General features: G+C 44.2%; 1 protein-coding gene across 2 annotated transcripts; it reads right to left on the bottom strand.

Moving 5' to 3' along the window:
* Positions 1–19,151: 19,151 nt before the first annotated feature.
* On the bottom strand, positions 19,152–21,038 carry LOC109780350 (putative F-box protein At2g33190). 2 transcript variants are annotated; one of them, XM_020338944.4, is made up of 2 exons: positions 20,669–21,038; positions 19,152–20,549 (listed from the first exon to the last, which is right to left on the bottom strand). In XM_020338944.4, exon 2 carries the CDS (start codon positions 20,531–20,533, stop codon positions 19,235–19,237), a length of 1,299 nt encoding a protein of 432 aa, XP_020194533.1. In that variant the 5' UTR covers positions 20,534–20,549; positions 20,669–21,038; the 3' UTR covers positions 19,152–19,234. The 2 variants fall into 2 exon arrangements, with proteins under 2 accessions (XP_020194533.1, XP_020194532.1); XM_020338943.4 differs by having other exon boundaries at positions 19,152–21,038.
* Between the last annotated feature and the right edge of the window lie 5,987 nt (positions 21,039–27,025).

The raw sequence follows: 27,025 nt of genomic DNA on the forward strand, positions 1-27,025 counted from the left end.
GATCATCATTATTAGAGCATTGCCCCAGTGAGGAAAGGATGATGGAGACTATGATTCCCCCACAAGTCGGGATGAGACTCCGGACTTTACAAAAAAATAAAAGAGGCCAAAGAAGCCCAAAAAAAGAGGCCAAAGAAGCCCACCAAAAAATAAAAATAAAAATAAAAATAAAAAAATGAGAGAAAAAGAGAGAAGGGGCAATGTTACTATCCTTTTACCACACTTGTGCTTCAGAGTAGCACCATGATCCTTCATATAGAGAGTCTCTTGAGTTATCACTTTCATATACTAGTGGGAATTTTCATTATAGAACTTGGCTTGTATATTCCGATGATGGGCTTCCTCAAATGCCCGAGGTCTTCATGAGCAAGCAAGTTGGATGCACACCCACTTAGTTTCTAGTTTGAGCTTTCATACACTTATAGCTCTTAGTGCATCCGTTGCATGGCAATCCCTACTCCTCACATTGATATCTATTGATGGGCATCTCCATAGCCCGTTGATACGCCTAGTTGATGTTAGACTATCTTCTCCTTTTTGTCTTCTCCACAACCACCATTCTATTCCACCTATAGTGCTATGTCCTTGGCTCACGCTCATGTATTGCATGAAAGTTGAAAAGGTTTGAGAACATCAAAAGTATGAAACAATTGCTAGGCTTGTCATCGGGGTTGTGCATGATGTGAATATTTTGTGTGGTGAAGATGGAGCATAGCCAGACTATATAATTTTGTAGGGATAACTTTCTTTGGCCTTGTTATTTTCAAAAGAAATGATTGCTTTATTAGTAGGTTTGAAGTATTATTGTTTTTATGTCAAATGATAGACTATTGCTTTGAATCACTCGTGTCTTAATATTCATGCCATGATTAGACATATGATCAAGATTATGCTAGGTAGCATTCCACATCAAAAATTATCTTTTTTATCATTTACCTACTCGAGGACGAGCAGGAATTAAGCTTGGGGATGTTGATACGTCTCCGTCGTATCTATAATTTTTTATTGTTCCATGCCAATATTCTACAACTTTCATATACTTTTGGCAACTTTTTATATTATTTTTGAACTAACATATTGATCCAGTGCCCAGTGCCAGTTCCTGTCTGTTGCATGTTTTATGTTTCGCAGAAACCCCATATCAAACGGAATCCAAACGGGATAAAAACGGACGGAGAATTATTTTGGAATATTTGTGATTTTTGGGAAGTAAAATCAACGCGAGACGGTGCCCGAGGTGGCCACGAGGGTGGGGCCCACGCCCACTCCAGGTGGGCGCGCCCCCCACCCTCGTGGGCCCCTTGTAAGGCGGTTGATGCTCTACTTTGGCCACAAGAAAGCTAATTTTTGGAAAAAGATCTGGGCGAAGGTTTCAATCCAATCGGAGTTACGGATCTCCAGATATAAAAGAAACGGTGCCTGGGCAGAATACCAGAACGCAGAAACAGAGAGAGACAGAGAGACAGATCCAATCTCGGAGGGGCTCTCGCCCCTCCCACGCCATGGAGGCTAAGGACTAGAGGGGAAACCCTTCTCCCATCTAGGGAGGAGGTCAAGGAAGAAGAAGACGAAGGGGCCCCCTCTCCTCTTCTCTTCCGGTGGCGCCGGAACGCCGCCGTGGCCATCATCATCACCACAATCTTCACCAACAACTTCACCGCCATCATCACCAACTCTTCCCCCCTCTATGCAGCGGTGTAACATCTCTCTTACCCGCTGTAATCTCTACTTAAACATGGTGCTCAACGCTATATATTATTTCCCAATGATGTATGGCTATCCTATGATGTTTGAGTAGATCCGTTTTGTCCTATGGGTTATTTGATGATCAAGATTGGTTTGAGTTGCATGTTTTATTATTGGTGCTCTCCGTGTCGCGCAAGCGTGAGGGATCCCCGCTGTAGGGTGTTGCAATACGTTCATGATTCGCTTATAGTGGGTGGCGTGAGTGGCAGAAGCACAGACCCGAGTAAGTAGGTTGTTTGCATATGGGATAAAGAGGACTTGATGCTTTAATGCTATGGTTGGGTTTTACCTTAATGATCTTTAGTAGTTGCAGTTGCTTGCTAGAGTTCCAATCATAAGTGCATATGATCCAAGTAGAGAAAGTATGTTAGCTTATGCCTCTTCCTCAAATAAAATTGCAATAATGATTACCGGTCTAGTTATCGATTGCCTAGGGACAAATAACTTTCTCGTAACAAAAAGCTCTCTACTAAAACTAATTTAGTTGTGTCTTTATCTAAACAGCCCCTACTTTTTATTTACCTGCTCTTTATATTCTTGCAAACCTATCCAAAAACACCTACAAAGTACTTCTAGTTTCATACTTGTTCTAGGTAAAGCGAACGTCAAGCATGCGTAGAGTTGTATCGGTGGTCGATAGAACTTGAGGGAATATTTGTTCTACCTTTAGCTCCTCTTGGGTTCGACACTCTTACTTATCGAAAGAGGCTACAATTGATCCCCTATACTTGTGGGTTATCAGTGCTCCTCACATAGAGTGGTTCGAATCTGACTTGATCAAACTTTGTGATGTAGCATGAATAGAGTTTGAGGCGAGGAAAACATAGATAGCTAGAGGAAGTTCTTAGGCATTCTTGTCCATCCATTTGGCAAAAGAGAAAAAGCCAAACAATCAAAGCAATAAATGGATGTCCTCGAATGAGTGAAATATGCATCCAACATGCTCACACAATAAATTGACGAATGAAATATGTGACAAAGCATGCACAAACACTCTAGCATCTATCAAGCAATTTGGCGATGACTAGGTCATCAATATATGAGTATATTGACTTAGGAGTCAAATGAGAACATTTGATCATAGGTCATACTCATCATTTAAGCACAAGTGGGGTTGCCACTTTTACATAAAGCATTGTTGTGCTCACATCATTAGAGTTTCTTTAGCTCAATTGATTGGAGTAAAGCTCCCCCTAGATGTGATATCCCCCTTAAGAGGGATGAACTAACCTTGGGTTTTGTCGATGATGACTTCATGTAGGTGTTGAAGATGTTGGTGCTCATTGTTGATGTAGATCATTCGGAGCAATCCTTTGGAGTGAGTTGCACTTTCAATACCTACACGGGTTAGTCCCACAAGGAACAAACAAGGATATCCATACACATAGAGTGATGTTCACACAAGATGATGTCCATGGACGCATTAGGTTACCTTGTCCCTTGTCTTACCAACAAGAGGGTTTGTGACTCCTTGAACTACTGCAAGATATGGAAGTTGTTTGCACTTGTCATTGCAAAAATGATAAGAGTGAAGTATGTTGGAGGAGTCACCCTCAAGAACTCTCTAGTTCTTCTTCTTCGGGATCCACACCATCTTGATGGGAATCCTTGGAGTTGTAGTCGTATTTGATGAAGTAGAACTTGATGTAGTCTTGGGAACCCACTTGACCAAGGCCTTAGGAGCTTCTTCAAATGCATCAATCTCCTCTTGAAGCTTGTCCTTGCCTTTTAGCTTGTGGTCTTGTGGTGGAAGATCATCTTGAGCTTGTGTTCCTTGGAAAGAAGTAGGATCATACTTCTCTTGTTGAGGAACAAACTTCGTCTTGGGGTATTGATCTTCTTCCCGCTCAACTCCATTGGCATTGGACTTTCGTTCGAAACCAACACCTTGATTCTTCCAGTGTCTTCCTTGCTTGCGTACAATTTCCTCAAATTGCTTACTCCCGGCAAGACTCTTGTAAACACCTTTCTCTATAATTCCCTTCAATAAGCTATTTTCTTGCTCAAGTGTAACTTGGCTAAGAGAATCATTAGTGTAATCAAGAGAACTACTAGAAGCAACAATATTGGATTTAGCATGATTGTTGTTACTACTAGAGGAAGAATCTTTCTTGTTCTTATTGCTAGATTTAACTTGTGGCATGTAGGTAGACAAGAGTAAACGCTTGGAAATGTAAGAAGAACTTTTCTTGCGAAGATCATCATTGATTGCTTTTAAGAACTCATGCTCTTGCTCAAGGTTGAGCTTTTCAAAGCGTAGCTTCTCATGATTCTTTAAAAGTTCTCGATGATCTTCCAAGGTAGTTTCATGGGCTAACTTAAGAGTGTTTAGTTCTTTACTTAGACGCTCAATCTCCTTCTTATCATCGTCATTCGTTTTATCTTGATTATCATGATTAATAGCAAGTTCATCATAGTTTCATAACTAGAGTTGTCAACAAGTAAATCATCATCTCCTAGCAAATCATCTTCATCACTATTGAAATCAACATACTCGGGGTGTGTTACCTTTGGACCTTTAGCCATGAAGCATCTTCCAATTCCTTCATTTGATGAGTCAAATATGTTATAGGAGTTGGTTGTCACAAGTGCTAGTCCGGCAACACCTTCATCTTGAGTATATTTGGAGTCGGAGTGATAACTTCTTTCGGAGTGATGGTCGGAGTCGGAACCGGATATCCATTCACCAACATGAGCTTGATGTCTTCTTTTTGTGTAGCTCCTAGATGACTTGTCCTTCCTTTCCGAATCCTTGCTTCCACGAGAGGGTCTTCGTTCATAACGATCATCTCTACTCCTCCTCTCTCTTGATGGTGATTCTGCTCTCCTACTTCTTCTCTTGGGAGAATCTTCTCTTCTTTTGTAGGGAGCCGTACACTCATTGGAATAGTGTCCGGGTCTTCCACAATTGTAGCAATTACGCTCACGACTAGAAGATCTTTTGTCATTCTAGGACCTTGAGTTGGAACTTCTTTCCTTGCTTCTACTCTTGTAGAACTTGTTGAAGTTCTTCACCATTAGGCTCAATTCGTCATTGAAGGTTTGTTTCTCACTTGATTATGTGGGAGCATCACATGAGGCTTTGTAAGCACCACTTGACTTGTTGTGGAGCTCTTCCTTGTCCTTGAGTGACATCTCATGAGCAACAATTCTTCCATTGACTTCTGTTGGCTTGAGATCTTTGTAGTTGGGCATCATTTGGATCAATGTGCACACGGTATCATATTTTCCATCCAAGGCTCTTAGAATCTTCTTGATGATGAATCTATCGGTCATCTCTTCACTTCCTAAGCCGGCAATCTCATTTGTGATGAGAGCAAGCCTAGAGTACGTTTTAGTGACACCTTCACCATCCTTCATTTTGAACTCGTCAAGTTGACTTTGAAGCACATCCAATTTGGATTCCTTGACGGAGTCGGTACCTTCGTGCATATCAATCAAAGTATCCCAAATTTCCTTTGCATTCTCAAGACGGCTGATTTTGTTGAATTCTTCGGGGCACAATCCGTTGAAGAGAATATCACAAGCTTGAGCATGAACTCTTCCGCGGTAGCTTCACGGTTCGGTTCTCTCCCATCAAAGAATTCACCTTGCAAGCCAATACACACGATAGCCCAAACGACGGGGTTATGTCCAAGAATATGCATTTTTCATCTTATGCTTCCAACTAGCAAAATTAGTGCCATCAAAGTAAGGACCTCTACGGTGGTAATTTCCCTCGCTAGACGCCATACTCTCCTAGGTTGTGAAACCAAGGCTATGATCACCAAAAGCTATGGAAATCAAAGCAAATGGAGACCAAAGCTCTGATACCACTTGTAGGATCGAAAGTATGTCTAGAGGGGGGTGATTAGACTACTTGACCAAATAAAAATCTAGCCTTTTCCCAATTTTAATTCTTGGCAGATTTTAGCAACTTAGCATAAGTCAAGCAATCAACCTACACATGCAATTCTAAGAGTATAGCAGCGAAATGTAAAACAATTGCATATGAAGGTAAAGGGAGGAGTTTAGAGGGAGCAAACGCAATGTAGACACGGAGATTTTTTATCCATGGTTCCGATAGGTGGTGCTATCGTACATCCACCTTGATGGAGACTTCAACCCACGAAGGGTAACGGTTGCGCGAGTCCACGGAGGGCTCCACCCACAAAGGGTCCACGAAGAAGCAACCTTGTCTATCCCACCATGGCCGTCGCCCATGAAGGACTTGCCTCACTAGGGTAGATCTTCACGAAGTAGGCGATCTCCTTGCCCGTACAAACTCCTTGCTTCAACTCCACAATCTTGACGGAGGCTCCCAAGTGACACCTAACCAATCTAGGAGACACCACTCTCCAAGAGGTAATAGATGGTGTGTTGATGATGAACTCCTTGCTCTTGTGCTTCAAATGATAGTCTCCCCAATACTCAACTCTCTCTCATAGGATAGTATTTGGTGGAAAGATGATTTGAGTGGAAAGCAACTTGGGTAAGGCTAGAGATCAAGATTTATGTGGTTGGAATGGAATATCTTGACCTCAACAGAAGTGTAGGTGGTTCTCTCTCAGAAAATGTATGTTGGAAGTGTAGGCATGTTCTGATGGCTCTCTCCACGAATGAAGAGTGGGTGGAGGGGTATATATAGCCTCCACACAAAATCTAACCGTTACACACAAATCACCAAACTCGGTGGGGCCGATTCAGAAAACTCGGTCGGACCGATTTGGTTCATAATGTGACCGTTAGGATTTTTGGTGGGACCGACATGTCAACTCGGTGGGACCGATATCATTAGGGTTAGGGCATAACGTAATCTCGGTGAGACCGATTACACAAACTCGGTGGGACCGATTTTGGTAATAAGCTAACCAGAGAGTTGGTCAGGCAAACTCGATGGGACCGATTCGCTGATCTCGGTAGGACCGAAACGTTACGAAAGGGAAACAGAGAGTTTGCATTGCAATCTCGGTGGGACCGATCGCTCATCTCGGTTAGACTGAAACATTACGAAGGGAAACAGAGAGATTACAATCCCATCTCGGTGAGACCGAGATCCCTATCGGTGAGACCGAAAAGACTAGGGTTTGTGGCAGTGGCTATGTCAAGAGAACTCGGTGGCGCCGGATAGATCAAATCGGTGGGGCCGAGTTTGACTTTTGGTTTGGGACATATTTGGATATGAGAAAGTAGTTGAGGGTTTTGGAGCATATCACTAAGCATCTTGAGCAAGAACCTCATTAAGCAACACCTCACCCCCTCTTAATAGTATTGGCTTTCCTATGGACTCAATGTGATCTTGGGTCACTAAAATAGAAAATGCAGAGTCTTGAGCTTTGAGCTTGAGCCAATCCTTTTGTCCTTAGTATTTTGAGGGGTCCACTTTCTTTACCCATGCCATGCCAAACATTGAGCTTTCCTGAAATATTTATCTTGAAATAGCATTAGCTCAATGAGCTATATGTTGTTAGGAATTACCAAAACCACCCAGGGATAGTTGCACTTTCATCTTGCCCATGAGGCATGGTTCGCAAGCATCAAATGATTCATAATCAAGTGATTCCAAAATCCCATCTGCATGGAGTTTCTTCATGCGCTTTACACCAATATGACCTAAACGGTAGTGCCACAAATATGTTGCACTATCAATATCAACTTTGCATCTTTTGGCATCAATATTATGAATATGTATATCACTATGATCGAGATTCAATAAACCATTTACATTGGGTGTATGACCATAGAAGGTTTTATTCATGTAAACAGAACAACAATTATTCTCTGACTTAAATGAATAACCGTATCGTAATAAACATGATCCAATCATATTCATGCTCAACGCAAACACCAAATAACATTTATTTAGGTCCAACACTAATCCCGAAGGTAGAGGGAGTGTGCGATGGTGATCTTATCAACCTTGGAATCACTTCCAACACACATCGTCACCTCGCCCTTAACTAGTCTCTGTTCATTTTGCAACTCCTGTTTTGAGTTACTAATCTTAGCAACTGAACCGGTATCAAATACCCTGGGGTTACTATGAACACTAGTAAATTACACATCAATAACATGTATATCAAATATACCTTTGTTCACTTTGCCATCCTTCTTATCCGCCAAGTATCTAGGGTAGTTCTGCTTCCAGTGACCATTCCCTTTGCAGTAAAAGCACTCAGTTTCAGGCTTAGGTCTAGCTTTGGGCTTCTTCAAGGGAGTGGCAACTTGCTTGTCATTCTTCTTGAAGTTCCCTTTCTTTTCCTTTGCCCTTTTTCTTGAAACTAGTGGTCTTGTCAACCATCAACACTTGATGCTCTTTCTTGATTTCTACATTCGCTGATTTCAGCATCGCGAAGAGCTCGGGAATCGTTTTCGTTATCACTTGCATATTATAGTTCATCTCGAAGTTCTAGTAACTTGGTGATAGTGACTAGAGAACTCTGTCAATCACTATCTTATCTAGAAGATTAACTCCCACTTGATTCAAGCGATTGTAGTACCCAGACATTCTGAGCACATGCTCACTAGCTGAGCTATTCTCCTCCATCTTGTAGGCAAAGTACTTGTCAGAGGTCTCATACCCCTTAACACGGGCATGAGTCTTAAATATCATTTTCAGCTCTTGGAACATCTCATATGCTCCATGTCGTTCAAAATATTTTTGAAGTCCCGGTTCTAAGCTGTAAAGCATGGCGCACTAAACTATCAAGTAGTCATCATACCGAGCTTGTCAAACGTTCATAACGTCTGCATCTGCTCCTGCAATAGGTCTGTCACCTAGCGGTGCATTAAGGACATAATTCTTCTGTGCAGCAATGAGGATAATCCTCAGATCACGGACCCAGTCCGCATCATTGCTACTATCATCTTTCAACTTAGTTTTCTCTAGGAACATATCAAAAATAAAACAGGGGAGCTATACGCGAGCTATTGATCTACAACATAGATATGCAAATACTATCAGGACTAAGTTCATGATAAATTAAGTTCAATTAATTAAATTACTTAAGAACTCCCACTTAGGTAGACATCCCTCAAGTCATCTAAATGATATGTTATCCAAATCAACTAAACCATGTCCGATCATCACATGAGATGGGAGTAGTCATCAATGGTGAACATCTCTATGTTGATCATATACTATATGATTCATGTTTGACCTTTCGGTCTCCAGTGTTCCGAGGCCATGTCTGTACATGTCAGGCTCGTCAAGTTTAACCTGAGTATTCCGCATGTGCAGAACTGTCTTGCACCCGTTGTATGTGAACGTAGAGTCTATCACACCCGATCATCACGTGGTGTCTCAACACGATGAACTTTCGCAACAGTGCATACTCAGGGAGAACACTTATACCTTGAAATTTTAGTTAAGGGATCATCTTATAATGCTACCGCTGTACTAAGCAAAATAAGATGCATAAAAGATAAACATCACATGCAATCAAAATATGTGACATGATATGGGCATCATCATCTTGTGCTTTTGATCTCCATCTCCAAAGCATCGTCATGATCTCCATCATCACCGGCTTGACACCTTGATCTCCATCGTAGCATAGTGGTTGTCTCGCCAACTATTGCTTCTACAACTATCGCTAACGCATAGTGATAAAGTAAAGCAATTACATGGCGTTTGCATTTCATACAATAAAGAGACAACCAGAAGGCTCCTGCCAGTTGCCGATAACTTTTACAAAACATGATCATCTCATACAATAACATATATCACATCATGTCTTGACCATATCACATCACAACATGCCCTGTAAAAATAAGTTAGACGTCCTCTACTTTGTTGTTGCAAGTTTTACGTGGCTACTACGGGCTTCTAGCAAGAACCGTTCTTACCTACGCATCAAAACCACAACGGTGATTTATCAAGTTTGTTGTTTTAACCTTCAACAAGGACCGGCCGCAGTCAAATTAGATTCAACTAAAGTTGGAGAAACAGACACGCGCCAGCCACCTTTATGCAAAACTAGTTGCATGTCTATCGGTGGAACCGGTCTCATGAACGTGGTCATGTAAGGTTGTCTGGGCCGCTTCATCCAACAATACCGCCGAATCAAAATAAGACATTGGTGGTAAGCATTATGACGATCACCGCCCACAACTCTTTGTGTTCTACTCATGCATGTCATCTACGCATAGACCTGTCTCTGGTACCACTGTTGGGAAACGTAGCATGCAATTACAAAAAAATTCCTACACTCACGCAAGATCTATCTAGAAGATGCATAGCAACGAGAAGGGGAGAGTGTGTCCACGTACCCTCGTAGACAGAAAGGGGAAGCGTTTGACAACGCGGTTGATGTAGTCGAACTTCTTCTCGTTCCGGCCGATCAAGCACTTAACGTACATATGACGAAGATATGACCGGAGGCATAAATTGTGGAGGGGGCGCCGCACATGACTAACAGATGTTGTTGTTGTTGTTGTGTGTTCTAGCGGTGCCCCCCTCCTCATATATAGGTGGGAGGGAGAGGGAGCAGCCAAGGGGGCGCCCAAGTAGGAGGAATCCTACTTGGGGCCCTAATCCTATTCGCCACCCCCTTACCATAATTTCCGGAGGGGGGAGGAAGGAGGAGGGAGGAGGGAAGGAAGGGGGAGGCCGAATCCTTCCCCTTCCTTTCTCTCTTCCCCTCTTTCCTTTCCCTCCAGGTTCGGCCTATATGGGGGGAGCAACAGCCCATGCTGGCTGCTGCATTTCCCCTCTTGGCCCATTAGGCCCATATAGTTGCCGGGGGGTTGCTCGGAACCCCTTCCGGTGACCCGATATATACCCGGTACGTCCGGAACACTTTCGGTGCCCGAATATCATCGTCCTATATATGAATCTTTACCTCTCGACCATTTCAAGACTCCTCATCATGTCCGTGATCTCATCCGGGACTCCAAACAACATTCGGTCACCAAATCACATAACTCAAATAATACAAAATCATCATCGAACGTTAAGCGTGCGGATCCTACGGGTTCGAGAACTATGTAGACATGACCGAGACACCTCTCTAGTCAATAACCAACAGCAGAACCTGGATGCTCATATTGGTAGATACCTGTAGAGATCTTTATAATCACCCAGTTACCTTGTGACGTTTGATAGCACACAAGGTATTCCTCCGGTATCCGGGAGTTGCATAATCTCATAGTCAAAGGAATATGTATATGACATGAAGAAAGCTATAGCAATAAAACTGAACGATCAATATGCTAAGCTAACGGATGGGTCATGTCCATCACATCATTCTCCTAATGATGTGATCCCGTTCATCAAATGACAACACATGTCTATGGTTAGGAAACTTAACCATCTTTGCTTAATGAGTTAGTCTAGTAGAGGCTTAATAGGGACACTGTGATTTGTTTATGTATCCACACACATGTATCAAGTTTCCGGTTAATACAATTCTAGCATGAATAATAAAAATTTATCATGATATAAGGAAATATAAAATAACAACTTTATTATTGCCTCTATGGCATATTTCCTTTCCTGTTCCTTGGCTATTTAGGAGGTGCTCCACTTTTGTTATTCCATGCACGAACATAGCGCCCGTGGCACCATACTGCTCGTCCTTGGGATCTAGTGATCATGGTACACATTAATTTTTTAACCATCTCCTACCCTCCATATGAGCCCATGCGCTAGTAAGTCTCTTCCATGCATCAAACTGCGCCAGGTATACGAACAGCCTTGCGGACATGATGCCGACATAATATACATCACTGCGAAGTACCTCGCCTTAAGAACTCTAGCACATAATGACTCTAGGACAGTGATAATGCGCCAAACCTGCTTTGCAAGTAGGGCCTGGTTAAATAACTCAAAGAACCCAAAACCCATGCCGCCCTCTCGCTTCCTAGTGCATATCTTATCCCAGGCTATCCAATGGACTTTTGTTCACCTTCAGCTGCACCCCGTCAGAATTTTGAAGAGATTGATTTCAGGTACCCACACATTTTCTTGGAGAGTAGAAAACAACTCATTGCAAATGTAGGGGTTTCTTGCAGCCCCGACTTCAGAAGAACCTCTCTAGCAGCTTTAGACAAACATTGCCCTTTCCATCCAGTCACCTTAGACCTCGATGCTTCACACACATGTTTAAACTACCATCTTCCAATTTTCCCACCGTAGTGGGCAGTCTCAAGTATCGCTCATTCAGTGCCTCCGATTGGATACCAACCACCTCCTTGAGCTCCTCCTTGCTTTCTTCCATGCACCCCTTCCCAAAGAAGATGGATGGCTTCTGCATGTTCACCTTCTGGCTTGAAGTATCTTCAGACACGTGCAAAAAAATTCACAGCCGAGTCATATTATTTGTAGATGCCTCAAGGAATATTATACTGTCGTCGGCAAAGAGAAGATGGGTCACATTGGGGCCAGTGCGCCCAAAAGACACTCCCAATAATTCATTTTCCTGGTGACCTTGCTTTAGCAGCGCCAAAAACCCCTCTACACAAAACAGAAAGAAATATGGAGATAGAGGGTCCCCTTGGCGTAGACCCCTAGAGGGGAGGAAACCATCGGAGGTACCACCATTGAGCTCAACCGTGAATCTTGCAGACATAACACATCTCATAATCATGGTTGTCCATGTATGAGAGAAGCCAAAATGAGCCATCATGTTTCCCAAAAAAGACCACTCCACTCTGTCATAAGTCTTCATCATGTCTAACTTAACTGCTCAAAGTGGCTTCTTGCTCTTCCTCTTCCTGATAGCATGAACACACTCATATGCCACTAGCACATTGTCAGCGATCAATCTCCCTGTTGCAAACGCACTTTGTTCCTCCAAAATAATGATAGGGAGCGCACATTTTAGCATGTTAGCAACAACCTTAGCTGCAATTTTGCACAACACGTTACATAGACTGATGGGTCTGAATTGTCAAAGCGAGTCCCGGGATTTCTTTTTTGGGGGGATGAGAACCTAAATAGTGTCATTGAATCCGTCTAGAATTTCCTTCCCACTTAAAAAATCACGCACCGCCGGACGCGGAGTTTATGTGATCGAGCACAAATGTGCTCGTAATCTGGGCGGCTCCTATTAGCGTGGGGATACGAGCCATCCATTGCGTGGGCCATCTCAAGGGGCAGATGAAATATAGTAGGAAAAGTGAAATACATGTGCCGTGAACCCTGGACTGTGGGCCATGTTTGTGACGGAGCTAGGACGCCGTGGACGGCTCCAAGCAGAGCCGTGGCCCATGACGGCATGTTCTTCCCGATCCATGGCCCGGGAAACCTGCTTTCTAGTTACAGACAGGGATGGTGAGCTCACTCAGGGTCATCTCCTACCTAGTACCTACGCGGCCTAAAAAAACCTACGCCGCCTGGATTAGTCACTTGCCGAAGCGGCGGAGCTCTGCTGCGATTCTTGTGGGCGACCGGGCGAACGGAACCGGTGGACGCCAATTAAGAGGTGAGCAATATGTCCGCTTTGTATTTTCTGGCGCGTGATTTTGGATGCGTAGGACAGCCGTGCTGAAACAGGCAAATGACAGCGATATTCTAATGCAGCCGCTGCACTACCTAGTGGCGCGGCCGGCTGAGGAGCCGCTAGCAGCTATGGTGCAACTAAGTGCAGACGGCCAGATCCATGCGGCGGAAGGGGAAATGGATGCACAAGAAGGGTCGCCGAGAGCGTCGGAGCAGTCAATTGGATAGATCGACCCTAGAGCTCCTGGCCGGAAAAGAAGGTATGGCAGTTCTGCAGATCCACAAAATTTGTGGGAACCAATTATGATGATATGATTTGAAATAGTGTGATCATGCAAAAAAATTGAAAGGATAAATTGCTATGTTTGTATTGCCTGAACTTCTAGGAAAAGTTACAGGCGTGTCTCCTTGTAAATATGGATGCAGGGTTGACTGAACTGTTAATGAAATTTGGTAAAATTCAGAACTAGTATAAGTTAAGTAGAGATGCCTGTAAGCAGACATTGTAATGGACATTGCATGATTTGTGGTTTGAAGGAATGAACGCGTAGCCGCTGAATTGATGCGAAAGGACGCTGTAGCATGTCAAACGCAGAAAATTGTAGGAAACGGAAGGATCTGTGTGTCGTTCCGGAGTTGATTGTGCAGCTGAACCAAAAGTAGAATTGATGAAGCGAAACTGTTACGGTTCAAGCACGGTGACACTGCAAAAACTGATGTGTTGGGTGCTTGGAAATTTTTGCGAGCGCTTTGTGTGAAACTATACATGAAACTCATATTTGTTTGTGGGTGGTTGCAGGGTGAGAGTAGGTGTTGCTGTCCCAGGAAGGACGCCATGTCCTAACCGGACTACTGCTCTGGAGAAGGCTATCCATGGTTTTGCCGACAATCTTGGGGACAATGTCATAGTGCCAACTTTGGGTACAATCTTTGATTCTCTAGGTGAAGCATACAACTTCTACAACCTATATTTGTGGAGAAAGGATTTGGCATTAGATACGGCAAAAGTAGGCTAAATGTTGAGAGGACAAAATGCATGCAGGAAATTCTTTGCGGCTGTGCAGCATGGGAATAAGGATTTGACACTTGTTAGTATTTCAAATAATTTTGTGCAGGAGCTGTAGCTGAAATGTTCCATCTTTTTCGTGTTTTTTTGTAGGGAAAGGCGGGGTTTGAGAACACTATGTCGTGTCGTTGTGATTGCCTTGCTCTCATCAGGTTGTTGCTGTCCAAAGACAATGGTTAGTACATAGCAAAAGACCGTGAGGAGCACTACGGAAGCTGATCCATGGCACAGGAGGTTCGCTTTCAGGTTTGTGTAGATGGAGAGAATTAATTTCGGTTAGGTTGATACTTCGAGGAGCTATTATTCATTTTTGGTCAAAAGGGTCGAATTGCTGAGACGACATGGGTGGAGAGGGGCGACTCCATTGGCGGTGATGGAGTTGCTGATGCGACCCATGAACAGGTAACATCAGTATCGTTTTTGGAAGCAGGGTGTTTTAATTCGCGATTTGTTGATTGCTTGCTTTTTTCTTGCAATGGAGGGTCGCAGATTCCCCTTTCTGGAGGAATTGCATGAGAGCGCAACCCCGATGGAACCGGCAGCGTTCACGGTGGTTCGTTTGGTACCGGCTGCCGAGCAATCGGCGGGACTAGCCATGAGCGCGGACAAGCAGGTTGTGAGGAAGACATGGCAAAAGGTGTGAGATGAAAGGCATCGCCGCAGGTGTCCGAGATGTCCACCGGGAAGATGAAGTTCCTACAGTCCTACAGGCACCTGGTTGGGCTAAGAGGTGTCTTTCCCTAAATCAATCAAATCGGTATGCATTGAATTTTTGTTGTTGAGCGATTAGGAGTGATGCTGTCATATGTGTATTGACGTCCCCTTGGGGTTCAGAACATTCAGACAAGTAGTTGATGCTGTTCTTAAGTAGTGTACGGTTATGAATGGATGATGATCTATCCATCTTGGAGCATGTTGTTACTAATTCAAGGTTGTTGTACAATTGGTTATGAGTTACGATTTATGGGGAGTGCTTTGTAGTTAGTTCATGTATGAGTCTTGTTGGATGCTTGCTTCTGAATTTAGCTGTGCAATGGAATCGAGATCATGATGCTCAATGTATGGATTATGGATGTTCAATTCAGTTTATAATGCTAGTTGTTTTTCATTCATTCGCACTGTTTACGGTTTGAAAGTGTTATGTGTTTTCTGAATACTGAACATGCATCTGAAAATGGAAGGGTTATAGGTGACCGATGGTAATTTTGCATGCATTCGGGAGCCCTGTAGTTTGTGATTCGGATGCAATGTATGTTACACAATATTGAGACCTGCTACGGTGGATGATGTGAGCGATCTTTGAGATGGGAGTTAAGTAGCTTGGGGAATCAAGATTAACATGATAATGGGTTCTGGTAGCGCAGATAAAAAATAACACGATGGTCTATCCAGCTTGATCTGGTTGCTGGGATGAAAAGAGACAAGACGAATCTTGAAGAGGAAGGCTGTTCGCTGGGGAGACGGATGGCAGTAAATGGGCCAGCGAAGGTAGCAGGCATTGGAACAGAAGTTTGGGCCACGGCCCAGGCCATTGGCAGCCATCTGAGCCGGCGCTAGCGCGACGGCCGACGTCACATTAATGTGTTAGGTTGGTGGGCCACACCCGGGAATGAAGATACATATACTGCTTTGAATACGCAGGGAAATACCTCGTGGAGTGCGAATCTAAGAGGAAGCGGGCGACCAGGATAACCAGCACATCTAAGCTCGGGCTCAGATAGGCACTTTCGCGCACCGCCTTGCAAACCTCCTCTTTTAACAAAAGACAGTGCCTAACATTTTTATGGTATAAACTATGTTGTCATTTTTCTTGTCAGCATTTGTCGTGTATAAACTACTCTCTCCATCCCATAATGTAAGACGTTCAGAGGGACTATCAGTTTTGCTAAAGCATATCTAGATGTGATCTAAGTATAGCACATCTAAGTCCTGTATCATTGATTTTACGCTAAGATTCGTGTAAGTATTTTCTTTTGTCTTTTTTGTTTTTCTTTCTAGTTTGATTGAGTCATTTAGATGTGCAATAACTAGGGCACATCTAGATGTGCCCTAGACAGACCCATAAACTATGCTTCCCCCTGTAACACGTCCTTCCTTTTATAGGAGGGGGTAAATGCGAAGTAGCGGCAGGTTAATGCCACCACGCGGCAACAAATCCCTTCATTTTCCCGCGTTTAAGCATTTATTATGCACGGGAATTGAGGGGTTACCGTTAATTAGTGTGCAAGGATCGAGGCGCACGACCCCTCTCGATGGGACATGGCCTTGGTAGGCCCCTTACCCACCCCCGCACATCATGTTGACCATCAGGTCACGCGCGCCACATGGCCAAGTACGCCCATGGATAAGACCGGTCTAGTCTATCGGACCCTAACCGGATAACCTTTATTGTGGAGCACGGCAGTTCTTCCCACCAACTGGTCGGTAGCACGGGAAAGATTTGCAGTGCGTTGCTTGGTTGTACTCCAACATTTAAAAAACCAAGGTGGTCTACGTCACCTTGATATGCAACTCGGCTGAAGGAACTGATCGGGAGACTATCGTTGAACCAGTTTTAAGATCGGCGACCGAAGAAGAAGTGCAGCTCGGATAGCCCGAGGTACAACCGTTCTTGAAGACCGGTTCAGGGGCTACTGATGGTGTTCCGACTAAGGGGCATGTCACCATGATGACTCCCGGCCTGGTGGGCCGATCTGAGGACTCCCTTTATCGGTTTTGTCCTGGGCCACATAGGGCGGCCCATGGCGGATAACTGAAGATTCCAGACAACTTGCCATACAAGACAAAAAAAACTGGATTTGTGGAGGTCTCCATCTCCTCATACGTAGTCGACTAGGATCCATTTAACCTAGGATCCCCTGTACAGACTTCTAGATAGACAACTTACAATCTCTCGGTCATTTGTACTTTTGATACACTCCAATGCAATAAAACACAAGCAGAAGGTAGGGTATTTATCTCCCCCGAAGATCCTAAGCTTGGGTAAACTCCTCGTCTTTGTTACCATCGGGATCTGCCGGATTTAGCTCCAACACCAAGGCGGTGGCAGCGGAGCGGGCGAGGACACTGGCCCCATGATCAACGAGGAATAGGAGAGGGTGATGGCCGAGATGGCAGTAGTTTGTTTGGTTTGTGTGCGATCTTAGTTTAAATTTCGTTTAATGTGCTTCTCTCTTCATTGCTGCACCTTTAGATGTTTAGAGCAGCAGCCAGTAGAACATTCCCTTCGTGATTGCGACTTCGCAAGCATGACACCATTGCAGGTTTGGCCATTCTATTATTTTATACTACCTCCGTCCCACAATATAAGATGATTTTGCAAGCTGTTTTAGCTTGCAAAACAATCTTATATTATGGGATGGAGGAGTAGAAAAGAAGCATCAAAGTTGATCTTTAGCAAAATTTCCTCTGGTCTTGACAACCTATTCAGCTGCCTGACCACTTGTGCATAGTGGCAATCTGCATCACGTGCATCTGCGAAATAGTTTTTTTACTGTTGTCCGGAGGTATTTTCTACATCACTTTGCTGGTGCTTGAACAATAATGATGAAAAATTCCATCTAGAAAAAATAATGATGAAGCTGATTCGATTTCATCTGAATCAGTTAGTAAGAAATCGTTATAATCCTGTGTGGTGTGTTCTTGCTCTGGTGGGATCTCCAACCACAACGGGCCAATTCACTACTGAGGAAAATTCTTCCAATAAAGGGAAGGTAAGGAGCCAACCTCAACAAGTCTTCATAAGAAGTTAAGAATTACACAAATCTGCATGTGACAAGGAGGTACCATATATCAACACCAATATATCAAACTTTAGCTAACTACAGTACAAAAGAAGATGATATGGCAGCTATTGGCACCAAAACACTGAAGCACCCGGCCTTACATCGATACTGTTTTAATTATGAATCATGGCCTCAGGCATGCATCCAGTGTGCATTGTGCAACATACCACTTTACAATAGGAAGACTGCATTATTGCAGAACCACTTGAAAAAAGATAACTCTAGTCTAATAACTAATATGATGATGCAATACATACTCAAGGCCATATCAGAGAGACGTGCATAGAAATCATGAAAAATTGAACATATAACTGGAACATGCCAAAAACGAAACACTAAAACCTGGGAATTAAAACAATAAGCCAAAGCAAACTTTATTTTCGCACCTAGAAATATCTCTGTATAACCATATCTTTGAATCCGTACAGATATGTTTGTAAACAGAGAAAGACAGTAGATCTTACTCTTCATTAGTGCAGCTTAAAATAGCAGATCTTGTAGCAAAAACCTAAAATTTGACATACCTCACTTCTGCAATACCTAAATACTGAAATTTTGCCTAAAAAAACAAAACATGCTGAAAGGAATGTTTTGTGCGAAATGCAATATTGTACATTTATATCAAAAAGGCAGGGAACATAATCTAATTTTAGGAAGGAGAGTACCTCGACAAACATCTGTAGGCCTTTGATCTTCCATCTCCAAAGAATAACAATGACGATGATGGCAGCCATACGAACTCAACTGATATGGAAACCAAAAAAAATCCTAAAAGGTAGACGAGCTTTTTTTTTTAGAGAGCACTTGAAGATAAGGATGTCCTTATTGGCTGATTACCAGTAGAAAACTTGTGTGCCCAATACTCATAATGACAAGGTATTACTTTTCCAATGGTATCTTATTGGCTTCAACAGTTTTTTCGAAAGAATTGAGTGAAAGAACAAATCAGATCCACCAAATTAAGCGTCTCAAAGTACCTGAATATCCTGAACTTCTCTGGTCAGTAACTATCTTCCTTGTACAACACTGTTGCGTTAACATTTCCACAAGGACCTTGGGTCATGCCATCTAAGCTCCAACTTTGCACATGACAGCGGCAGTAATTTAACACATGATAAAAGTTCTCCATAAATAAAACAAAATATGAAAAAAAATATTATTGATTCGATAAAATATAAATGGAGCATGTCTCCATTGTCATAGCATTGAACACAGTTACATCAATCCCGAGTGCATCATTCTAAGACTGGGTGTAATCCATATGGGATTTGGCCAGGTGCAATAAATCTGAGGCACAATTTCTTCCCTGCAGCCGCTTTCCAAATTTAGAACACCTATATCACGTTTACTATTCTGATACAATGAAATAAATCTATCATCATCGGTGAAGTAGACACAGTTTGCCTTCAATTGCGGATATTCTTCCACGCTGAGACACTGCGTCTGGCTATGCCCAAGAAACAACACATGGCCATGCAATCCATTTATTTCCACAAGCTTTTTTGCTGCCATGTCAATCTTATAGACAAATATTTTGCTGGTTTCCATTATGTTCTCCGAATCAGCATCACCAGCTACAATGGGCTGTTGCCTCCAAACTTGCAGCATATCACCCCACGGTGCCTGAACAATGTATATGTGCTCAGAAATAGAATTCTTCATGTCACCCAGAACCGTCGTCCTTGTGACGGTAGAACCAGAGAGATCAAAAGCATCAACTGCTCCAGTTCCTGTCACTGCATACAGTAGACCATCCTTGTAGATGCATTCTTGATAGTTCCAACCTGGTGGTAGAAAGGTCCACCCACAGCCCCCTGCCCTTGCAAATGAAATCTGATATTCTGGATTATGAATAAGCACCACAATGTAGCTTCCTGTTTGTGGATCAGGAAACAAATATGCCTTGAAGTAGAGGCGGTCACGGAGCTCATCGAGAGCATAAATTGAGGGCTCGTGACCAAGCAATTCTGCAAGTGCAGTGTACCGTGGCTCCCACAACTCATACTTATGAATAGCACCTTCATCGTCAAAGATCGGCTTGACTTGCTCAAGAGTAATCACTGACGGGAGAACAATCTGTTCACCAGTGATTGGATTTACAAGGTGCAGCTCGGACCTCTCATCAGAAGTGATCAGCCAACCATGCGAAGAGCCAATCAGATACCTACTGCGGATGGGTGGATCAGGGAGGGTTAACTTGTAGGCCCTCTTTTCCGCAAGGCTGTAGAGGCAAGCTGCATTCTCTCCGGTAGATTCAGAGGTGTGGTAGAGGAGGCAAGGCGTCTGGCGCTGTTTGTGCTGCCGAAGCTGACGCCGTAGTCCGGTGTACACCGAGCGCCAGGAGGAGCAGACAGAGCCTGCGCGCACGAGGTCAGGGACCTCGAGGAGGGCAAAGATGCTCGACAGCATATCCGGTGGCAGCTCCGGTTCCGGCTCCGGCGATTTGCCCACCATATTCTCCATCGGCGGCGGGTCTCCTCTGAATTTGCCGAGTACACTGGGGAAAAGTCCCATCAGCTCAGCCAAAGATCTGAAGATGAGAGAGCACAAACTCGTCGGATGTCTAACTAGCTGCCGTAAGCTCTTTATTACGATACAGGCCTCCATCGGGGCTCCGGCGATACTTATAGGCAAGAAAGAGAAACCAACCGAGGGCCTGCTCCAGTCGGCGACGGAGATCCAAATCCGAATCCAGACACGGAATTTCGCTGTGTGCTGGGACTCGGGGCAGTTCAAATCCGGAAATGAATCGAGCTTTGGATCCGACTCGCCGCCGAAACAAAATTCCCGCCTCTCCAGGGCCCAAGATGTAGTGTCACTAACCCGCGAGAAGATAAGCGGCCCGGCGAGCGAGCTGGGGGCTCCGTCGGCCGCGGTGGCGAAAGGCGCTACTGGGATTCAGAGGGTGGTTCCCGGACTGGGGGATAGGGTACTCTTATTGGAAGTGGAATATGGTAATGGCGGACTGGCGGCGTCCGAGAGGGCAAGAAGCGGAGAGGCGGTGGCTCGACCCGGTGGAACGTCAGATTTTGTGAGGAATGGGAAAACGAACGTTTTTTTAGCGGAAATACTTGTTACTTTATTCAAAATTCATAGCTCCCTCGGTAGCAATCTTCGAGCTAACACATTTGGAAGATACATGAAGCCAAGTTTTACAGAGAGATCTAATACAACCTTTCCTAGTTAACACATTGCGATTTTATTCGCCGAACGTCGCACCCAAGCAATTCTAAACTCCTGAAAAGACCTCAGTGAATCTTTGACCTCCTCAACTAGTTGTCCATTTGTTAAGAAATCATTTTGCACATTCTTGATCTTACTCACCGCTCCCTGAGAATTTGTTTCAAGGATCACATTTTGCACTTGTAGCTCTCGAGCCAAGATTAGAGCCCTCCGATGCGCCAATAGCTCGGCCACCTCTGCATCGTGAGTGGAGGGAAAAAATGGCATGATCCGGCCAAGAATGCGCCATGGTTGCTCCAAAGAACAGCACCCCCTCCTCCCGTACCTTGGTGTTTCGCATTGACTTTAACCCAGTCGTCTTCTGGCTTCCTTTAGTGCTCACTGGTGTAGATACCCAGTGATTAGTCACCCCTTGTTGAATAGACTTCCATTCTTCAGCTAGGTTGTTAGATGGATTCTCAATCCGGTTGGTCTCCCTTGCAGCATTACATGCAGCCCATAGCTCGTACCAACCTCTAATTTCAATTTCTCTCTCGTCATCACATGCATTGCTAAGCCACTGTAGAATCCATGCACATAGCTCCTCCATATTCTTGATATATTTCGGCAAGACCGGTAAGGGTGCAGCCACTGCATCGCTCAACATACGTCAGAACCTGTGTATGATGCTCTCCTCTCTGCCACACGCAACACGGAATACGCCAGATTTTATGCGTCGCATGTGTAGCTCCATACCAACAGTCGGGCCCTTTGTAATTAGCCTCCACGCATGGATTTTCATCTTGTTTGGAACATTCGTCGCCCATAGCTCGAGCCAACATTTATGATCAACATCGGGATTAGAGCACGAGGGCAGTTTTTGAGTAGATGCCTTAATTGACACTGCAAGATGGTACGCTGACCGAACCGAGAACCTTTCGTCCTTTGTATAATTCCATGCTCTGAAGTCTTCTCTTCCCGGTCCACCAACTACGATCTGATGCACGTCAAGAGCATCATCTTCAGTGAGTACCTGATGTAGCTTTGCCTGGTCCCATCCCGTTCCTTGGCAATTTAGGAGGTGCTCCACTTTTGTTATTCCATGCACGAACACAGTGCCCAGTGGCATCATACTGCTCGTCCTTGGGATCCAGTGATCATGGTACACATTAATTTTTGAAGCATCTCCTACCCTCCATATGAGCCCATGCGCTAGTAAGTCTCTTCCATGCATCAAACTGCGCCAAGTATACGAACAGCCTTGCGGACACGATGCCGACATAATATCCATCTCTGCGAAGTACCTCGCCTTAAGAACTCTAGCACATAATGACTCTAGGATAGGACAATGATAATGCGCCAAACCTGCTTTGCGAGTAGGGCCTGGTTAAATAACTCAAAGTCCCTAAAACCCATGTCGCCCTCTCGCTTCCTAGTGCATATCTTATCCCGGGCTATCCAATGGACTTTTTGTTCACCTTCAGTTGCACCCCATCAGAATTTTGAAGAGATTGATTTCAGGTTCCCGCACATTTTCTTGGAGAGTAGAAAACAACTCATCGCAAATGTAGGGGTTTCTTGCAACCCCGACTTTACAAGAACCTCTCTAGCTGCTTTAGACAAACATTATCATTTCCATCCAGTCACCTTAGACCTCGATGCTTCCCGCACATGTTTGAAACTACCATCTTTCGATTTTCCCGCCATAGTGGGAAATCCCAAGTATCGCTCATTCAGTGCCTCCGATTGGATACCAACCACCTCCTTGAGCTCCTCCTTGCTTTCTTCCGTGCACCCCTTCCCAAAGAAGATGGATGACTTCTGCATGTTCACCTTCTGGCTTGAAGCATCTTCATACACCTATAAAAAAAGTAGCCGAGTCATATTATTTGTAGATGCCTCAAGGAATATTATACTATCGTCGGCAAAGAGAAGATGGGTCACATTGGGCCCAGTGCGGCCAAAGGACACTCCCATTAATTCATGTTCCTGTTGAGCTTGCTTTAGCAGTGTCAAAAACCACTCTACACAAAATAGAAAGAAATATGGAGATAGAGGGTCCCCTTGGCGTAGATCCCTAGAGGGGAGAAAACCATCAGAGGTACCACCATTGAGCTTAACCGTGAATCTTACTGACATAACACATCTCATAATCATGGTGTCCATGTATGAGAGAAACCAAAACGAGCCATCATGTTCTCCAAAAAAGACCACTCCACTCTGTCATAAGCCTTCATCATATCTAACTTAACTGCACAAAGTGGCTTCTTCCTCTTCCTCTTCCTAATAGCATGGACGCACACATATGCCACTAGCACATTGTTAGTGATCAATCTCCCTGTTGCAAACGCACTTTATTCCTCCGAAATAATGATAGGGAGCACACATTCTAGCCTATTAGCAAGAACCTTAGCTGCAATTTTGAACATGTTACATAGACTGATGGGTCTGAATCGTGAAAGTGACTCCCGGGATTTTTTTTGGGATGAGAACCAAAATAGTGTCATTGAATCCCTCCAAAATTTCCTTCCCACTTAAAAAATCCCGCACCGCCTTGCAAACCTCCTCTTTTAACAAAAGCCAGTGCCTAACGTTTTTATGGTATAAACTATGTTGTCATTTTTCTTGTCACCATTTGTTGTGTATAAACTACTCACTCCGTCCCATAATGTAAGACGTTCGGAGGGACTATCAGTTTTGCTAAAGCATATCTAGATGTGCTCTAAGTATAGGACATCTAAGTCCTATATCATTGATTTTACGCTAAGATTCATGTAAGCATTTTCTTTTGTCTTTTTTCTTTTTCTTTCTAGTTTGATTGAGTCACTTAGATGTGCAATAGCTAGGGCACATCTAGATGTGCCCTAAACAGACCCATAAACTACGCTCCCCCTGTAACACGTCCTTCCTTTTATAGGAGGAGGTAAATGCGAAGTAGCGACAGGTTAATGCCACCACGCGGCAACAAATCCCTTCATTTTCCCGCGTTTAAGCATTTGTTACGCACGGGAATTGAGGGGTTACCGTTAATTGGTGTGCAAGGATTGAGGCGCATGACCCCTCTCGATGGGACGTGGACTTAGTAGGCCCCTGACCCACCCACTAGTAGAAAACAGGGTTTTGGTTGAGACCAGGATAAGGGCATTAATCCCGGTTCACTCACGAACCGGGACCAAAGGGTGCATCAGTCCCGGTTCGTGAGGCCAGGGCGCCGGCCGGGCCTCTGGGGCCATTAGTCCCGGTTCGTGTGACCCCTTTGGTCCCAGTTCCAGACACAAACCGGGACCAATGGTCCTCGCTCCTGGCCCAACACCTTTAGTCCCGGTTTGTGGCTAGAACCGGGACCAAAGGTTTCCCTTTACTCCCAGTTTTAGCCACAAACCGGGACTAAAGAGAGGCCTATATATACTCCCGCCCCTACCCACGAGCAGAGCCATTGCTCTGTTTTTTTGCCGGCCGTGTGAATGGTTTGTGGTGCTCTATCTCACCTCCTATGCACATGAGGTGTTCGATGAAATGCCCGAGCCACAGTTAAGCTTTCTCCTCTCGAAGCTCCTTGTCCAAGCTCCATTTTCCTCAAGATTTCTCTAGGCTTGGTGGTATGTCCTGTCCCATCCCCGTCCTCACCGCCGTCGATCGCCCGCGCTGATCTTGTCGTCGGCACCACCATGGTGAGCCTCTTGTTCTTATCTTCTTTCTAAAAGAAAAAAAATTCTAATTGTATGCTTTAGATAGATACTTGTATAATTTTCTTACTTTTATTATTGTTTGTTATTATATAGTGTGATGGTTTTGGCATCCGCCTCCGTTGGCCCTCGTCCTGTCTATGATTCGGATGTGGTATATATTATCTTTTGTAACTATTTGTTTCATTCAGTGTTTATGACAATTATGCCGACCAACGTGACATAGATGTTTTTATCTAGGAGGTTTGTGAACCGGAAATTCCAACCGACCCTATTGTCGATAGGTTAAATTTAGTTGAAAAAGAAAACAATTACTTAAAGAAAAAATTGAAAAGAATTGAGGAGGAGAAGATGAGATTGGAGTTGCATGTTGCGGATGTCGTCGATGATCACAAGTGAAAGATCGAGGATGTCGCCTAGAGGGGGGTGAATAGGCGCTTTAAAATAATTATGGTTTAGGCTTGAACAAATGCGGAATAAACCTAGCGGTTAATTTGTCAAGCACAAAACCTACAACAACTAGGCTCACCTATGTGCACCAACAACTTATGCTAAACAAGATAAACTACTAGGTTATAGCAAGATATATGACAAGAAACAATATGGCTATCACAAAGTAAAGTGCATAAGTAAGGGGCTCGGGTAAGAGATAACCGAGGCACGCGGAGACGAGATGTATCCCGAAGTTCAAACCCTTGCGGATGCTAATCTCCGTTTGGAGCGGTGTGGAGGCACAATGCTCCCCAAGAAGCCACTAGGGCCACCGTAATCTCCTCACGCCCTCGCACAATGCAAGATGACGTGATTCCACTAAGGGACCCTTGAGGGCAGTCACCGAACCCAAACAAATGGCAACCCTTGGGGGCGGTCACCGAACCCGTACACTTTGACAACCCTTGGGGGCGGTCACCGGTACCCGTCAACTTGCTCAGGGTGATCTCCACAACCTAATTGGAGACCCTGACGCTTGCCCGGAGCTTTACACCACAATGATTGAGCTCTGAACACCACCAACCGTCTAGGGCGCCCAAACACTCAAGAGGAATAAGCTCAAGGGCACCAAGCACCCAAGAGTAATAAGCTTCTCAACTTGTAACTTCCACGTATCACCGTGGAGAACTCAAACCGATGCACCAAATGCAATGGCAAGGGCACACGGAGTGCCCAAGTCCTTCTCTCCCAAATCCCACCAAAGTAATTAATTCTAGGGAGGGAAATGAGAGGAAGAACAAGAAGGAGAACACCAAGAACTCCAAGATCTAGATCCAAGGGGTTCCTCATACGTCTCCAACGTATCTATAATTTTTGATCGTTCCATGCTATTATATTATCTGTTTTGGATGTTTAATGGGCTTTGTTATGCATTTTCATATTATTTTTGGGACTAACCTACTAACCAAAGGCCCAGTGCAAATTGTTGTTGTTTTGCCTATTTCAGTGTATCGCAGAAAAGGAATATCAAACGGAATGAAACCTTCGGGAGAGTTATTTTTGGAACAAACGCAATCCAGGAGACTTGGAGTGGACGTCAAGGAAGAAACGAGGCGGCCACGAGGTAGGAGGGCGTGCCCAGGGGGGTAGGCGCGCCCCCCACCCTCGTGGCTCCACCGACCTACTTCTTTCGCTATATATACTCATATACCCCGAAAACATCCGAGAGCACCACGAAACCCTAATTCCACCGCCGCAACCTTCTGTACCCGTGAGATCCCATCTTGGGGCCTTTTCTGGCGCTCTGCCGGAGGGGGAATCAATCACGGAGGGCTTCTACATCAACACCATAGCCTCTCCGATGATGTGTGAGTAGTTTACCACAGACCTTCGGGTCCATAGTTATTAGCTAGATGGCTTCTTCTCTCTCTTTGGATCTCAATACAAAGTTCTCCTCGATTCTCTTGGAGATCTATTCGATGTAATTCTTTTTGCGGTGTGTTTGTCGAGATCCGATGAATTATGGGTTTATGATCAAGATTATCTATGAACAATATTTGATTCTTATCTGAATTCTTTTATGCATGATTTAATATCTTTGCAAGTCTATTTGAATTATCAGTTTGGTTTGGCCTACTAGATTGATCTTTCTTGCAATGGGAGAAGTGCTTAGCTTTGGGTTCAATCTTGCAGTGTCCTTTCCCAGCGACAGCAGGGGCAGCAAGGC

Source organism: Aegilops tauschii, chromosome 6 (genome assembly GCF_002575655.3).
Source record: "Aegilops tauschii subsp. strangulata cultivar AL8/78 chromosome 6, Aet v6.0, whole genome shotgun sequence".
NCBI classification, from domain to species: domain Eukaryota; kingdom Viridiplantae; phylum Streptophyta; class Magnoliopsida; order Poales; family Poaceae; genus Aegilops; species Aegilops tauschii.

Coding starts and splice junctions, on each gene's coding strand:
- LOC109780350 (XM_020338943.4), bottom strand. CDS start 20,626: ATGGAGGCCTGTATCGTAATAAAGAGCTTACGGCAGCTAGTTAGACAT.